The sequence below is a fragment of the Carlito syrichta genome, unplaced genomic scaffold, assembly GCF_000164805.1.
Source record: "Carlito syrichta isolate Samal-C Ts95f unplaced genomic scaffold, Tarsius_syrichta-2.0.1 Scaffold302868, whole genome shotgun sequence".
In the NCBI taxonomy this organism is placed as follows: domain Eukaryota; kingdom Metazoa; phylum Chordata; class Mammalia; order Primates; family Tarsiidae; genus Carlito; species Carlito syrichta.
The window spans coordinates 325,728-342,592 of record NW_007246964.1 but is presented as its reverse complement, the minus strand read 5'-3'; the positions used below and the strand labels follow the sequence as shown (position 1 = coordinate 342,592).

Genomic DNA, 16,865 nt, shown 5'->3' with positions numbered 1-16,865 from the left:
TATTTGCTTATGTATTGTCTGTGGTTGCTTTCCTGCTCTGGCAGCAGAGTTGGGTAGCTGTGACAGGCTGCATGGCCCAACGGAACTGAAATATGCACCATCTGCTCCTTTACCAAGAAAGTTTGCCCACTCTGGCTTAGCCTGTGAGCTCCACAGTCAGAGCCCAAGCTCATGTCCAGACTTCACCACTGCACACCTTGAGACTTAATTAATCTCTCTGTGCACAAAGTAAGTGCTCAGTAAACGCAATCACTACCCGTAATTCATCACCATTAACCACCACCACATCATCATCCTCATCACCATCAGTATCACCAACACCATCCCATTGTCATCATCATCACATCATCACTGCCATCACCATATCATCAGCATCATCATTGTCACCATAATATTATCATCACCACATCACGATCATTGTCATCACCATTGTAACGTCACCATCGCTATCATCAGCCACCGTGAAGGCAGGTCCCCGGAAAAGATACACTCTGCCTCTGTGGCATCTGCACATCACGATGTCAGGTGGGTTATCTCAACTGCCCCCAGATGCTCCAAGGTTGGGAGTGGGCAGTTAGGGTGGGGCTTGGGGAGGAGGCTCCCTGGACCCCAGGCAAGAAGACTTTTTAAAACTGTTTTTCAGTTCCTGGCCTTGGCCAAAAAATCTCTTCCTGGTGTGGCTTGGCCCCTGCTGCCCCCCTTCTCTCAGGACGAACCTCACTAGTTGAGAACAAAGCTGGATTTTAATAATCCCCATGCCATCTGCTCAGACCCGCCTGTGGCGGCTTTCCCATCAGCACCCCTCTCCTCCTGTGGTGACCCAAATCTCAGGGGAAGCCCAGCCTTCTGACGCATTTGCCTCCCCTAGCCTCTCCCTCAGTCTCAGGTCCCACCTGGGGAGCGACAGGCACTGGCAGCTCCCATGCGAGGGAGCTGGGATGTGCCAGGGAAGCCAGGAGGCCCCTTTGTTTGAGGCATCAAAGAGGAGCATGAAGTGGAGAAACCAAATGCCTGAGCAGATGCCCAGGAAGCCATGTGAAGCAGAGGGAGGGGTGGGTACCGCTGGCTGCTCAGGCCTTTCCCTCCCAGGACCTGTCTCCCTGGACACAGCCCAGCCTACTCCAGGGAGCTAAGGCACCCTAGTAAGCCAGGGTGTCCCAAGGCGCTCGCTAGGCAGGATTAGCTCCCTGGGGGGTTTCGGTGGTGGGTGGGCCAGGGAGTTTGGGAAACACTGGGTTAAACAAATGAATATTCCATGCACAGATGGATTTCTTGCAGCCTTTAAAATGCTAATGGGCTTTATGAATGGGGCAGGAAGGGAGGGGCAGAGGAAGCAGGAGTGTCTCCCCAACTCCTTTCAACCCAGAAGCCTTCCGCACCCCCATCCCCATGGGGACTTCTGGACCCACTAGTGGCTAACAGAACATGCTGAGAAAGGTGGTTTCACATTGTCCCCCTCATTCTTTCTGGGGTAATTTCTGGTCACCTCAGCTCTCCCAGATCCCTCTGCAGCTGAAATGGGGGAACGGGGTTGGGGGAAGGTGGCAAAAGGGCTGCAAATGCAGTGAGATCACCATGAACTCAGGCCAGAGGCCCACTCAGAGAACAGAGGCTGCCAGTGCCTTGGGATCAGCCTGGCGCCCAGGCCCACAGCCAGCTGCCTGCTCTCACCCCAGGCCCCTGGCTCCAGATCCACTGGTGTCCCAGGCCAGGCCAAGGGACACCATGCTCAGCCCCCACCTGCAGATCCTGGGTAGTCAGTTTAGATCTGCTAGAGAGTGTGGTGTTAATGGTGGGTTTCAGAGCTTCATTGTTGGTTTGAAGCTTTTTTGATCTTAGGCAAGTGACTTTACCTCTTTCCCAACTGCCAGGTGCCTAGGACAGCAGCCAGTAAACATCACACTACCATTCTTACTACTATAACCACCATCTACCTGTCTCTCACCACACCCAGTGCCAGGGCCTGAGTCAGACCTACCCAGCATGGGGTGAAGAACACCATTTAAGTCCCAGCTTTACCTCTTTCACCAGCTGTGGGATGCTAAGCAACATCTCACAGCTTCAGAACAGCTTCAGAAACTGGTTGAGCCTCAGTGTCTGCATGTAGAGAGGATCAAATGAGCTGACCTTGGCAGGGCACAGTGGGTCACACCTGTAACCCCAGCTCTTTGGAAGGCCAAGGCGGGAGGATCACTTGAGGCCAGGAGTTCAAGACCAGCCTGGGCAACATAGCAAGCCCCCATTTCTACAAAAAATTGAAACACATTAGCTGGGCATGGTGGTGCAGGTCTGTAGTCCTAGCTACTCAGGAGGCTGAGGCAGGAGGTTGCCCGAGCCCAGGAGTTGGAGGCTAAAGTGAGCTATGATCGTGCTGGTGCACTTCAACCTAACAGAGTCAGATCCTATCTCAAAGAGAGAAGAGAGAGAGAGAGAGAGAGAGAGAGAGAGAGAGAGAGGTGACTGTTAGGCTGGGGCCTGGCCCCTTTTGCTACTCAGCGAATGTTGTCTCCCTCTCGTGGGCTCACCTATTGCTGCCCACCCAGCCACCCACCCACTGAGCCTGGCCTGGGTATCCAGGGCAGCAGCCCAGCTCCCTCCCAGGTACATCCATGCCTCCTTTTGTGGGCTCTGACCAGAGTGAAGGGACTCAGCAGGACCGGGAAAGTCATGTTTGCCTGGCTGCCCAGCCAGAGGGGCAGAACGGTCTCTGTGACCTGGGCTTCCTACGAGGGATCTCAGCAGGATACCACCCCTGGGTCTCCTGAGCCTTCAGGGTAGCATGCACAGAGTCCTGGACAGAAGGAAGAAGCTCGGGAGGCTGGAATGCAGTGACCCTCAGGCCCCGAGGGACCCAGGCGAGTCCCCTACCAGCTCTGGGGTCCCTTGTTCTCTTCTGCCCTGTATTGCTCCCCCAGGGCAGCTGTGAGACTGTTATGAGGGGAGAGAGTCATCCTGCCTCAGCAGAGTTCAGCTAAACTGTGCTCCTTTTGTCTTAGGGACAGCCCTCAGCCAAGCACTCATTTTCCCAGGAAGCGGTGCCGAACCCTTCCCACTCTCCCTCCTGCGGCACACACACACACACACACACACACACACACACACACACACACACACACACTCATGAGCCAGGGCCTGTGTGCCAGGCTGGCCTGGGTGACTGTTCACAGGAAGGTCCTGAGTCCTGGGAGGCCAGCGGCACCCACGAGGAGGCACCACCGCCATGCTCCCATGTCCACCTTTGCCTGCACTGTGCCTGGCGCTCACAAAACATCTTTATAGTAACAGTATTCCCCAACTCTCATGAAGTGCCTGCTGAGCACCAGGTGAGTGCTTTCCTCATCCTGACTCTACCCTTACACGAGGACAGGAAGGAAGGGAGAGAGGGAGGCAGGAACGCTCCAAGCCTCCAGCCCTGACCCTCCATGACCTTCAGCAGCCTCTACCCACACTGGGGCCCCAGTTTCCCAGTCTGTAAAATGGGAAAGCTGAAGGGTTTGGGCCTGATGACCAGTTCCTCTCTCCTCAGACCTTCTAGGTGTCTGCAGCCAGGAGAGTGTGATTTTCCCCAGAAAGGATGGCCCATTGAGCCCCCCCTCTGCTCCCCTCCCCTACTCCTCTGCCCTTTCTGTCCCTGGATCTGGCTCAGCAGTTCAGAGAGCTGGAAGGAGCTTCCTTAGGGCCCAGGAGGAAGGTCTGATCAGCCCCCATTTATCAACAGGCTGAATGAGGTGGGAGGGGTGGGAGAGAGTCTCCTGGTCCCAGAGCAGGCCTCTTTCTGTTTCCTCACCAAGGCGCCTCCCATGTGCCCCAAGCACCTTTAGATGTTGACAGCAACAGCCTTGGTGGGGGGAGGGGTCAGGGAGCATGACAGAGGCGGGATGGGGGGCGGGGGTGTCTGTGTCTCTGCACCTCAGCTCCCACCCCCTCCTCCACTGCTACTTGATGGGGCAAGAGGGGGCTACAGAGAAAACAGGAAGCCACGAGGGGCCACAACAGGTCTCACTTCCTGTCTCACTCAGAAAAGAGGAAGGTTCCGAGTGCAGAATTCACAGCTATCCCCCAAGACACGGTGGGGACTGGGGTGGGTGGTGGGTTCCCCCTCCCCATTCCCCCTGCCTCATAGGGAGTCCAGGAGAGGGGCTGTGGGTGAGGCGGTGGGGATGGAAGAATCAGGCCCTGAAAACAAGAATCAGGGGCTGAGTAGAAATTCTGTGCTACTCAAGGAAGCAGCAAAGAGGGCCCAAATAACTTCCTTAAGGTCACATAGCTGGTTAGTAACAGAGGCAGAAGTTGAACCCAGGTGGTTGTACTCCAGAGCCCATCTAGAAGGCGAGAGCTCCTGGTGAAATTCGGGCACTCAATCGACGGTAAAGGAGACAGCCACAGGGGTACCTTGGGGTAGAACGAGAACTGAGGTTCCACTGTTGCCAGGGACTCAAAGGATGCAGGGGGCAGTGGCCATTCTCTAGGACTAGGGGAAGGTGTCACCTCCTAGTCATCCCGGGCCCATGTCTCCCCCTATCCCAGCCTGGTACCTTGGCCCCAAGGCGTAGCTGGTCGATGGTGTTCTCGGCCTCGGCATACTTGGTGAGAAGCTTGTGGTAGTCCTCCTGCAGGAAATGGAGAGCAACACAGTTACACAGCACACGCCTCCTGTCTGTGAGATCCTGGCAGGCAGACCCCCCCATGGGGGCTTCTGGGTTCCTCGGTGGTGGGGGTTGAACAGATAGTTTCAGGCTCACATGCAATGCAGACTTCAACACCAAATTCCAGAGTCAGAGGCAGCAGGACAACTGGTCTACCAGTCCCAACTGTGAGTCTGAAGGGAGGTTGGTCTACCTCGATGCATGACTTCCATCACACAAGGCTGCCACGATTTTACTTCCCCCCTCCCTGCCGTCTATCAACTCTGCAGGATGAGGCCATATCTGTCTTCCTTACTGCTCTATAGTCAATGCTTCAGAGGTATTTTTTAATGTCCGATTGAACGAATCGCCCAAGAGTTCCACAGTAGAAAAACAGGAGACTTGAAAACAGTTCCACCAACTCAGAGTCAATCACCTTAAACAAACCCGAAGAACTTTATTAAAACAAGTCGTCACAGGGAAAAAAGCAAAAGCAAATGTCATAGTCCCCTGTGACGGACACAAGGGAGCTGACTCATTGCTCTGAAAACAACCAACTAGGAGGACAGAAAGGAGCATCCCTTGTCTTTCCCATACAAACAAGAACCTGCTAACCAAAGAGTTGACCAGGAAAATGTTTACTTTTTAGAGGATTTCTGGCAAGTAACATAGACGGAGTGAGAGCATTGTCATACTACCATTCTGTCACCCCAAACGAAGGCCTGGATTAAAGCGATGACCATCAGTGGCTGCTAAATCACTACTAGTACCAAGAAAAAGAGAGGGCAAGGGGAGGCTTGAAGGGACACCACAAAGCCTAGGATGTGGGCAGCTCCTCTATGGGGCAGACTAACTTCCTCAACAAGTAAGTTGCAAGGAAGAAGAAGGAGGGAGAAAAAACAGAGTAAAAGAAACTTGAAAAAAAAAAGCAAAAAAAAAAAAAAAAGAAGAAGCAGCAGCAGCAGCAGCAAACAAAGAGGGGGAGGAGAGACACGAAAGGTTCACTGAACACTGACCAAATGCAATACACGAGACAAGTACAGATCCTGACTCACACTAACCAAAATGAACAAGCCACTTAGGATACACAAGGAGAGATCTGAACACTGGTGTCATACCTAAGAATTAGCATGAATGTACAGGTATGATCGTGATATCATGATTGGGTTTAAAACAGGGTCTGCATCTTTAGACATATACACACTAAAGTGCTTTTAGATAAAATGATTAGATGTCTGAAATATTCCTTTGGAATACTCCAGTGGGGCGTGGGTGGGGAGAAGTAAGGCCACAGATGAAAAGTGTTGTCAGGAGTGGTTAATTGTGAATGCTGGGTGGTGGGTAGTGGGAACTTATTACATTATTTTCTCTCTTGTATATGTCTGAATTTTTTTAATGGTAGAAGTTGAAAGCCAACAGACATTAGATCATCCTTGACCCATGAGCACAATCACTGTTCTTTTTGAGCCAAAGGGCTTGGGTCTATCTTAGGGCCTGGGTACACCCTGCCTCCACCAGCAGGAGGCCCCGGTCCCAGACCCCGGGCCTCCCCACCCCTAAAAGCCTCCATTCTAGGCCAAAAGGTGCCTTGGAGACACACCCAAAGACGTGGGTCCTGCTCACCTGGAGCTGATGGACCAGCTCAGTGGCTTGTTCGGGTGTCTGAAACTCTTGGGGAACTGTGGTGGTAGAGTGGGCAGAAGGTGGGTCCTTCGCCACGGCTGCTTCTCCACTGCTCAACAGCACTTCCCGTACAATCTCTGCCGGTGACTTGAAGATGAGGGGCCTGGTAGGGCCCTGAGGCTGCTTGTTGTGGCTTCTGGACTTGGGGGGCCGGTAGCTCTCATCTTTGGGGAACCTCACGCGGGGCCCCACCTTGGAGAAGTCAGGGAGTGGGTAGTTCAGCTGTCCCCGGCCATACTTGGAAGTATCAGAAGAGGAGCGGCCAGCCAGAGTGGCTCCCTGCCTGGGCGGCCGCCTGCCCTGCCAAGCTAGCCTAGATGGAGGATTCAGGGGGCTGATGGAGCCGGTGAAACGGGAAGGGAGCGGCTTAGGTGATGTCTTTGTTGGCTTCTGGGTTTGGTCCTTGGGCTGGGGGTGGGAGAGGCTGGTGGTTCCTCTCCTCCATCTATGTGCAGCGCACTGGGGGCTCTGGGATGGGGGTACCGAGGAGTCCTGGAACTCTGCGGGGGTTGCCCGAGCAACACTGCCTCCAGTTCTGTCATCTGGGTGTAGGAGGTGGAGGCTGGGGCTCTGTGGCAAGGTCTCTGCCAGGGCAGCGGGCTGGGGGACGTCAGTCTCTCCTTCCCAGGTGGAGTCAAGGCTGTCACTAGGGTGGTCGAGGCTCACAGTTCCGCTGCTCCAGGACCTTGTGGGGCTGAGCTCAACAGATGGGTTGGCTTCAGAATGTTCTGAAAGTTTGCTTCCGCCGGTTTGTTTGTTGGAGGCCACCCAGCCCCTGGCCCACCCCTGCCCAAGAGCCATGGGGCTGGTCTTTCCGTTGCCCTCAGAGCTGAGACCAGTCTCGGACCCTGACCTTGGGGAGTTTTCTTCAGCTTCCTCAGCCTCCAGATTCCTAATGGCCCCATCTGGTTCCTCTTCAGTCATGTCCAATTGATGGTCCCGGTGGGGGAGCCAGTTGGAAGGCAAGGTGGAACTGTCTGGGCTATCCACATCCTCTGCTTCAGTCTCTGGAAGACAGGTTGTTCATTGCTTAGCATATACCAAGACCACACTCATCATATAGCAGAGCTCTGAATCACATTAGCTCTCTGGCTTCCATTTCCTCGCTATGCGGAGGTGGCAAGAATCCCACTGAGCCCCCCATCTGGCCAAGTGCTTATCTGATACCTCCTCTATTATCTTATAGTTCCTTAACTCAACCCCAAACCTGCTGGGTGGTCCCTCCAGGGTTTCCCCCTCCAGTTGCACAAGCCAGAAGCCTGGTAGGTACCTTTGCTGTCTCTCCCCCTGGTCCAACCGAATCTGTCACCTGGCCCTGTTGCATTACCTTCCATAGAGCTTGCAAGCTCATGTTCTGCTCTGAAGTTCACCACCACCACCTGCACTCATGTCACATCCTCTCTTACCTGGATCACTGCAGTAGCCACCTAAGCGTCTCCTCCATCATCACCCTCATCCTCCATCTGAAAACTTACCCATATCATCCTGTTGTTCCCAGAACAAAGGAGGAACCTTCAGGGGTCCTAAGGTCTCTGCCACTCTGGTCCCTCAAGCTCTCTTGACCCATCTCTTTTTTTTTTTTTTTTTTGAGTTGGAGTCTCACTCTGTCGCCCAGACTGGAGTGCAGTGGCCACTCCCGGCCACCGCAGCCTCGACCTGCCGGGCTCCAGCGATGCTTCCGCCTCAGCCTTCCAAGTAGCCGGAATTACAGGCATGCGCTACCACGCCCGGCTGATTTTTTGATTTATTGTAGAGATGAGGTCTCGCTGCCCAGGTGGGTCTCGAACCCGTGGGCTCAGGCAATCCACTCATCTCAGCCTCCCAAAGGCGCGGGATTACAGGCTGAGCCACCAAGCCCGGCGGCCCATCTCTTTCCATGGCCCCTCAGGCTCTCCCTGCTCCAGCCAAGCATGCACACACCACGTTCCCACCCACCAGAAGGAAGAGTACCCCAGGCTCGTTTTTCTGATGGGTACTCTCTCCCTTCCTTCGCCTTAACTCCTATCTGTCCTTCAGGTGTTCACTCAACATTTACCTCATCAAGGAAGTCTTAGATCTCCCTGGCTATGTCAAATCCTCCCTTTTCTAGGCTCATATAGGACTGGCTGCCACTACTTTGTAATAATTACCACAGTGTTTTCCATTTATTGATGTAATTGTTTCATTCGTATTTGTCTCCCCCACAACACTGCAAGCTCTAGGGCAACAGCTTTTTGTTCATGATTACATTTGCAGAGTTGGTTTCCAATACTATTTGTTGACTGAATAGAAAGAAGAAAATAAAGGGAAAAGTGGGGGGCGGGGGGAGGAAAGTATGGCATTTAAAGCTACCAGGAAATGGATAGTTACTATAAATATTGCAGTGTAGGTACTCGAGAAATATTTATCCATCCATCCATCCATCCATCCATCCATCCATCCATCCATCCATTCAACCATCCTTCCTTTCAACCACCCATCTATCATCCATCCATCCAACCATATATACATCCATCCATCCAATCATCCTTCATTTCAACCACCCATCCATCCACTTATCCACTCACCCATCTATCATCCATCCATCCATCCATCCTTCCTTTCAACTATCCATCCATCTACCTTCCCACTCACCATCTATCATCCATCCAAACATTTAGTCATCCAATCATCCATCCTGTCAACCATCCATCCATCTACCTGGCCACTCACTCATCTATCATCCCTATCTATCCATGCAACCAACCATTCTTCCTTTCAACTCTCCACCCATCCACCCGCCAGCTCACTCATCTATCATCCATCCATCCATCCAAACTATCTTTCCTTTCAACCATCCATCCATCTACCCGCCCAGTCACCTATCATCCATCTGATCATTCTTCCCTTCAACCATGTACCCACTCACCCATCTATCTCTATCTGTCCATCCAATCATCCTTCCTTTCAACCACCTGTTCACCCACCCACTCACCCATCTACCATCCATCCATCCAGGCATGCTTCCTTTCAACCATTCATCCACCCACCCACCCACTCACCCACCTATCACCCATCCATCTACTCATCCATCCATCTGTACATCATCTATGCAGTTAACGTTTATTGAGCACTTACTCTTTTCTAGATCCTGTGTTGGTCTCTGGGATATGTTTAAAATTTCATGGGCACCCCCAAGCCTACACTCTCTGCTTTGGCCAGATGCACCTTTGTCACAACACTTATATCAATTTCTGTTCCTCTGTATGCTTTCCCCTAACCTTGAAACCCCTACATCCCTTAGCTACCTAAAATCTTCCTCAGTGAGTCACTTTTGTTTACAGTAGCACACCTGAAGTCCAGAGAGGTTAAGTAACTTGCCAACGATCACAGAGTAGTTCAGAGCAGTCCTGGACCTAGAACCCAGGCCCTGGTCATGCAGGCAAGTCTACCTCTGCCACTAGGGGCCTTGCAGTAGAGTGAAGAGCATGGGCTTTGGAATCAGAGAGCCCTGTGTTCAATCCTAACTTCTGTGACCCCTCACTGGAGCCCTGAGTAAGTCCCTGACCTCACTGGCAGTCCTTATTCAACCTGGGGCTAGCCCCTCCTACCTGGCAGAGGGTGGTATGAAGAGAAGGAGAGAGACCAGGCCCTGCCCAGCCCTGTGACTGGCACACAGTAAGGGCAAAGGACATGGCAGCAGCTGTTACATCACAGCAGGGGTTACCATGTGACTGTGACCCAGGAAGAGATGCCTCTACTCTGTCACCCAGTGCATCTCAGTCACTACTCCCTAATGGGGAACTCAGAAGTGGTTCCCGAGTGGACAGCTGTAGGCCAACTCTGCTGTAAGCAGAACTGTGTATAAAACTTTGAGGAATGGCATAATCCCAGTTAACAGCTTCTCCACCACCCACATGGACCTGCAGGACTCATAGGATCCTAAAACAAGGGCATTGTGTCCATAACTTATGTGCAATAACTACCACGGGTCGAGCTCTTACTATTCTTGACAGTATCATGACTCCCATTTCACAGATAGAAAATCAAGATTCAGACAGAAGGGACTTGCCAAGCAAAACTAGGAATTTAGTCTAAGTTGGTCTGGATGCAAAGGGAACACAGTTATATTGTAGAAAACAAGGTATTCCCGTTGCTAATTGGTATTTTAAAAAATGGACACAACCCCTGGACCAAGTAATTCAAATGACCAAAGAGATGATCAAATCAAGTGTGCAAAGATGTATTAATGACATTCTATCTCTGCCTTATTTTTTTTTTTTGAGTTGGAGTCTCACTCTGTCGCCCAGACTGGAGTGCAGTGGCCGCTCCCGGCCACCGCAGCCTCGACCTGCTGGGCTCCGGTGATCCTTGCGCCTCAGCCTTCCAAGTAGCCGAACTACAGGTGCACGCTACCACGCCCGGCTGATTTTTTGATTTATTGTAGAGATGAGGTCTTGCTGCCCAGGCGGGTCTTGAACCCGCGGGCTCAGGCAATCCACTCACCTCAGCCTCCCAAAGGCGCGGGATTACAGGCTGAGCCACCGAGCCCAGCTTGCCTTATTTATAATAGTAAAACCCAGGAACCCCCAACATGCCCAGCAGAGGAGGTTGGTTTGACAAACTACAGGAGATCCACACTGTGAAATCCTACGCAGACGTAAGGAATGACTTGTGGAAGGGGGTTTGGTGAACTGTGAAACTCTTCCCATCTATCAAGTTAACAAAAAGCAGGTTACAATGGCGTGTGTAGAATACTGTTCCATATTCATATATATTTGCATATCTACACATAACGAAAAGAGTTATTATCTGGGGATGGGATAAGTCATTTTAAATTTTACCTATTTTTTGCTTACATCTTCTGACTTTCTTGCAGTCAAAACAGTATTACTTATGCAATTTAAAGCTTTTAAAATTGCAAATTACAGACTTTGTAGAATTCATTTAAAACTCTAAAGCTGTCCCCACCTCCCTCTCCCTGCCAGGTGGGGGATGTTTGGGGGGCAAGTCAGGACTGTGGGGGAGTCAACCTCACCTTCTCCTGAAGACCCTCCTGACTCGGAATCCTGTGGCCCATCAGGCTGTGGGTCTGGGTCCCACCCTGGCGGCGGGAGGCGCTGCTGTGCCAGGCGGAAGTCCTCTAGGAACCCAGGGCTGGTGACTTCGGGAAGGGGCCCCTCTTGCCCCCAGCCTTGTGCCCCTCCTCTCTCAGCGTCTTCCTCCTCCTCAGCCCAGGTCCAGCGCCGCCTCTGGGGCTCCTTCCCCAGGCCAGGCTCCGTCCATTGGATCTCGGTCCCCGAGCTGGCCATCGGGGCTGGCCTGGGCTTCACCTGGGCCTCTTCATCTTCATCAGGGGACAGAGCTGCCGCAGGGGGCCCCAGGGTCACCGCTGGCTCCTTTCAACACCAACCATCCTGCCTGCAGCCTGTGGGGACACAATCAAGGAGTGACATCAGCCCTCAAATCCCTGCTTTATTCAAAAGAAGGGACCAGCAGTGACTCTTCAGTCAGACTGCCGTGGTTCGGCTCCTGGATCCGTCCTCCTGAAGCCATGTAACCTTGGGCAAGTCTCTCTACTTTTGTTTTCCTCACCAGTGAAACTGGGACAATAATTCTCTCTCTCTTCAGAGTTTTATAATCTAGCTGAGACATAGGAAGAGGGGCCCAGCGGCCAGCGCACTGACCAATAGGTGTTCAGTGTGTGCTAGCTACTGTTAAGCATACCCAGCTCCACACAAGGGCACAGGGCACAGGTACTGCCCACAGGAGAACTGATGGCCCCAGAGGAAGCAAAGAGATCACCAGGCAAGGACAAATCCAGATGGGATGTGATAGGGGAGTCTAGGGCTGGGCCTGACACAGGCTGGGGAGGTCAGGAAAGACACAGTCTAGACGCCACTTCTGGGAACCTTCCCTGACCTCCCTTGGGTGGAAATTCAGATGGAGAAGTAGGGGAATGGTGAAAAGAGCATGCCAGTACCCTCGAGAACTGAAGACATGTACTCAAACACATATACCCATACATGTTCACAGCAGCACTGCTCACGATTGCCAGAAGGAGGAAGCGACCCAAATGCCACTCAACAGATAAATGGATACACAATTTCTGGTGTCTGTATACAATGTAATATTCTTCAGTCATAAAAAAGAATGAAGACCAAAAAAAAAAAAAAAAGGAATGAGGCTGGGCATGGTGGCTCATGCCTGTAATTCCAGCACTTTGGGAGGCTGAGGCGAGAGGATTACTTGAGTCTAGGAGTTTGATACCAGCCTGGGTAACATAGCAAGACCTCATCTCTACAGAAAATCAGAAAATTATCCAGGCATGGTGGTGCCCACCTGTAGTCCCAGCTACTCAGGAGGCTGAGGCAGAAGGATCATCTGAACCCAGGAGGTTGAGGCCGAGGTGAGCCATGAACCCTGTCACTTCACTCCAGCCTGGGTGGCAGAGTGAGAACCCTGACACACACACACACACACACACACACACACACACACACACACACACACACACAAACACACAGAAGTCTCGACACATGCTACAATGCAGAAAACCTCAAAAACATTATGCTACCTGAAGACACCGGACATAAAAGGCCACATATAGGGAGGCTGAGGTGAGTGGATTGCCTGAGCCCGCGGGTTCGAGACCCGCCTGGGCAGCGAGACCTCATCTCTACAATAAATCAAAAAATCAGCCAGGCGTGGTAGCGCGCGCCTGTAATTCCGGCTACTCGGAAGGCCGAGGCGGAAGGATCGCTGGAGCCCAGCAGGTCGAGGCTGCGGTGGCCGGAAGTGGCCACTGCACTCCAGTCTGGGCGACTGAGTGAGACTCCAACTCAAAAATAAAATAAAATAAAATAAAAGGCCACATAAAGCTGATCCCATAGATATGAAAAGTCCAGATAGGAATATCCAAAGAGAGAGAAAGCAGATTGGTGTTTGCCAGGTGCTGGGATAAGGGGGAGTAGGTAGTAACAGCTTAATGGGCATGGGGTTTCCTTCTGGGGTGATGAAAGTGTTTTGCAACTAGACAAAGGTGGTGAGTACACAACAATATGAATATACGAAATGCCACTGGATTGTCTATCTTAAAAAAGTTTTGTTACGTGAATTTCACCTCAATTTTTTTCAAAAGCCTTCCAGGCAAGAGGACCTGGGTGGGGAGCGAGGCTGCCAGGGGATTTCCTGGACACAGAAGTGGTCTCCCCAGTGGCTGTGGTATGAACACAGGGGGAGTCCTATCAGGGGTGCAGCTCTGGGGAAAGAACCAGGACGGAGAAGCCCGGTCAGAGCCTGGCTATACTGTGGCAGGGGCAGGGGCAGGGTGGGGGCAGGGGCAGGGCGGCGAAGGGCTCCTCCCCTGTCTTCCTTCCTCCTCCCCTGTCTTCCTCTCCCTCTTTCCCTCTTTTCCTCCTCCCTCTCATCTCCTTTTGCCTCCTTCCTTCCCAGCCTCCTGCTATTTACCCAAACGTTCCCTCTGCACCCAGCACAGCACCAAGCCCAGGAAACAACATAGCCACAGAGCTTTGAGTTCCACCAGGGAGTACCAAGCCACGGAAGTTTCAAGAACCGGAGCACGTCAGCACAGTGGGGCTGCCGGGTCTGCTTGTGCAAAGGCCTACTTCTGCAGATGGGGAAACTGAGCTCCAGAGTGGGGAGGGGTCTCACTCAAAGGTGCACATGGGTCAGCCTCCTGGCCCATGATCTGGGCTCTTCTCTCCTGGCTGTGGTCAAGTGGAGCAAGACTCCAGGCTTCCCAGGACAGACAAGGCTGTTTGTCCCTTTAGCCTCATGAGCACTTGGATCCTGCTCAGGAGACTTGATGTGTGCAGTTGAGAAAAGTCAGCAGGCAACTATTTCTGGACACAGAGTTCCCCAGGGAAAAGTGCTGCCCAGGAAAGGCTGACTTTTCAAGGGCTAGGGTGGAGACAGGGAGTAACATTCTTCCCTCCTGGGTTGCACCCCCTGTCCTGTAGATGAGGGCTCGGGGTTTTTCTCTTCTCTCCCCACCAGTTCATCTCTCTGCCGCCCCAACACAGAGCCCTAGAATGTCCCCCAGAACACCCTGCATGATGTCTTCTGGCCCGAGTCCCTACCACATGTGTTGTGTCTACTCCACGCCAGCCTACCTATAGGATTTACCTACATGATCTCAATCTGCCTTCCCCACAAACGTGAGGGTAGGTCATAAGAAAACTATTTTTCAGATGACAAAACTGAAGCTTTGTGTGTAGTGACTTGGCCAAGAACACCCAGCTGGTTAGTGCCAGGGCAAGATTTGCAACAGTCAATTTTGGCTCAGTGGTTTCCAATTGAAAATTTTTTTTTTTTTTAGAAATGGGGTTTGCTCTGTCACCCAGGCAGGAGTTTAGTGGTGAGATCATAGCTCACGGCAACCTCGAACTCCTGGGCTCAAGTGATCCTCTTGCCTCAGCCTCCTGAGACACTGGGACTAGAAGCATGAGCCACCATGCTCAGCTATTTTATCATTTTAGGGAGTGGGTCTTGCTAATGCTGCCCAGGCTAGTCTCAAACTCCTGGCCTCAAGTGATCCTCCTACCTCAAGATTTTTTTTGAATCACACAATCCATTGGTAATAATATATTTGTTTACCTACCAATAGATATATATTCCTTACAACTTTACATACATGTATTCTCACGCTAATATAGTACATGTATCAGAAAGAATATTTCCAAAAGTGAATTTTTTAAAAGGTGCAATAGAAAATAAAATACAGGTGGCCCTTGAACAACCTGAGTTTGAACTACTGGGATCCACTTACACATGGGTCTTCTCCCGCCTCTGCCACCCCTGAGACATCAAGACCAACCCCTCCTCTTCCTCCTCCTCCTCAGCCTTTTCAACCTGCAGACAAGGAGGATGACGACCTTTGTGACGATCCACTTCCGCTTAAGGAACACTCCACACATTTCCTCTCCCTTATGATTATCTTAATAACATTTTCTTTTCTCTAGTTTACTTTATTGTAAAAATATAATACATAATACATATGACACGCAAAATATGTGCCAATCGACTGTTGTCACCCTTAAGGCTTCTGGTCAGCAGTAGGCTACTAGTAGCTAAGTTTTGGGGCACTCAAAAGTTACACACAGATTTTTTGACTGCAGGAGGATTGGCACCCCTAACATGTACATTTTCAAGGGTCAGCTGTACTTATTTATTTGTTTATTTTTTTGAGACAGGGTCTTACTCTGTCACCCAGGCTGGAGTGCAGTGGCATGATCCTGGCTCACCAGGGTCTCGACCTCCTGGGATCAGGTGATCCTTCTACCTCGGACTCCCAAGTAGCTTGGATTGCAGATGTGCACCACCATGCCTGGCTAATTTTTGTATTTTTTGTAGAGACGAGATCTTGTTACGCTGCCCAGGCTAGTCTCAAACTCTTGGGTTCAAGTGATTCTCCCGCCTCAGTATCCCAGAGTGCTGGGATCACAGGTGTGACCTACTGCACCAGGTCTCAACTATATTTTAAATAGAAGCTCTAATCCGTGCTTCCCCTACCTTCCACGGGGCCTGTACGTCTCCTGGAAATCCCTGGCAGTGATCTTAAGCTGGGGTGTGCTTAAGAATCATCTAGGCACGCAGATTCCTGGGTCGACCCCAGAGAGCCTGACTCAGTGGTCCTGTGACAGGGCCTGGGACTCCAATTTAAACCAGGGCCTCAGCAGGGCCAGCCCTGTGATGCTAGCTGGGCCCTCTAGCTCCTGTTCAGATGCAGGTGTAGGAGGGGCGACGTTTCAGTCGTTGCTTTTCTTTTTCGGAAGCCTCTTCTGAGGAAAGGGCTGGGGGAGGCGTGCGGTTTTTTGACTTTTTAAAGGGCTTTTTTCTAGCCCTGCCACAGAGCAGCCCGCCCAATCACAGAAGCCTCTGGGCACACAAAGAGGAACATCCTGTCTTCTGGGATGACTCAGTCATCATAGAAATCTCACTGTGACCAGGGGAAGGCGCACATCAGAGGCAGCTGTGGTTACTGACATTTGTGCCTTGGGCCCTTAAACCTGTGGGCCTCTTCTGAGCAAGGCCTTTGTCTTCCAGGCAAGCCACAGCCCTTGGCGCCATGGAGTCCCAGAACTGGTCAGTCAGCAAGTCAGTCAACAAACACATATTAGTGCCAACTTCAGGTTGGGACCATGCTGTGATGGAGAAACAGGCTGGACATCAGGAGTTAGGTTCCAGCCCTGACTGCTGCTGTTATGATGCATGGCTGGTCTTATATTTTCCTCACCGTAAAATGGAGAAAACACCAACTACTCTTGCTACTGGAAGGAAGTATCACCCTGCTTGGGTGGGTTGGGAGGCAGGAGAGGGGGCTAGAAGACCCTGAAACTCCCAGTTGACTCAGCTCCAAGGGTAACAGCATCAGAATTGTTCATCTCTCTCCTCCTCCGTGAGGTCATAACTTTTAAAGTATAAAGATACGTCAGTTTAGGCAACACAGCGAGACCTCATCTCTACAAAAACTTTTAAAAACAATTAGCTGAAGCCGGGCTCGGTGGCTCAGCCTGTAATCCCGCGCCTTTGGGAGGCTGAGGTGAGTAGATTGCCTGAGCCCGTGGGTTCGAGACA

The 16,865-nt window shown here is 51.7% G+C and overlaps 1 protein-coding gene across 1 annotated transcript in view; it reads right to left on the bottom strand.

Moving 5' to 3' along the window:
• AKNA (AT-hook transcription factor) overlaps window positions 1-16,865 on the bottom strand; it is a 46,621-nt gene that overhangs the window by 27,671 nt on the left and 2,085 nt on the right. The window contains exons 2-4 of the mRNA XM_008057211.1: window positions 11,305-11,694; window positions 6,249-7,315; window positions 4,536-4,610 (exon numbers count right to left, since the gene is read on the bottom strand). Of these exons, the coding sequence (XP_008055402.1) occupies window positions 4,536-4,610; window positions 6,249-7,315; window positions 11,305-11,578 (1,416 nt within the window). The 5' untranslated portion in view covers window positions 11,579-11,694. The remainder of the gene's footprint in view (window positions 1-4,535; window positions 4,611-6,248; window positions 7,316-11,304; window positions 11,695-16,865) is intronic.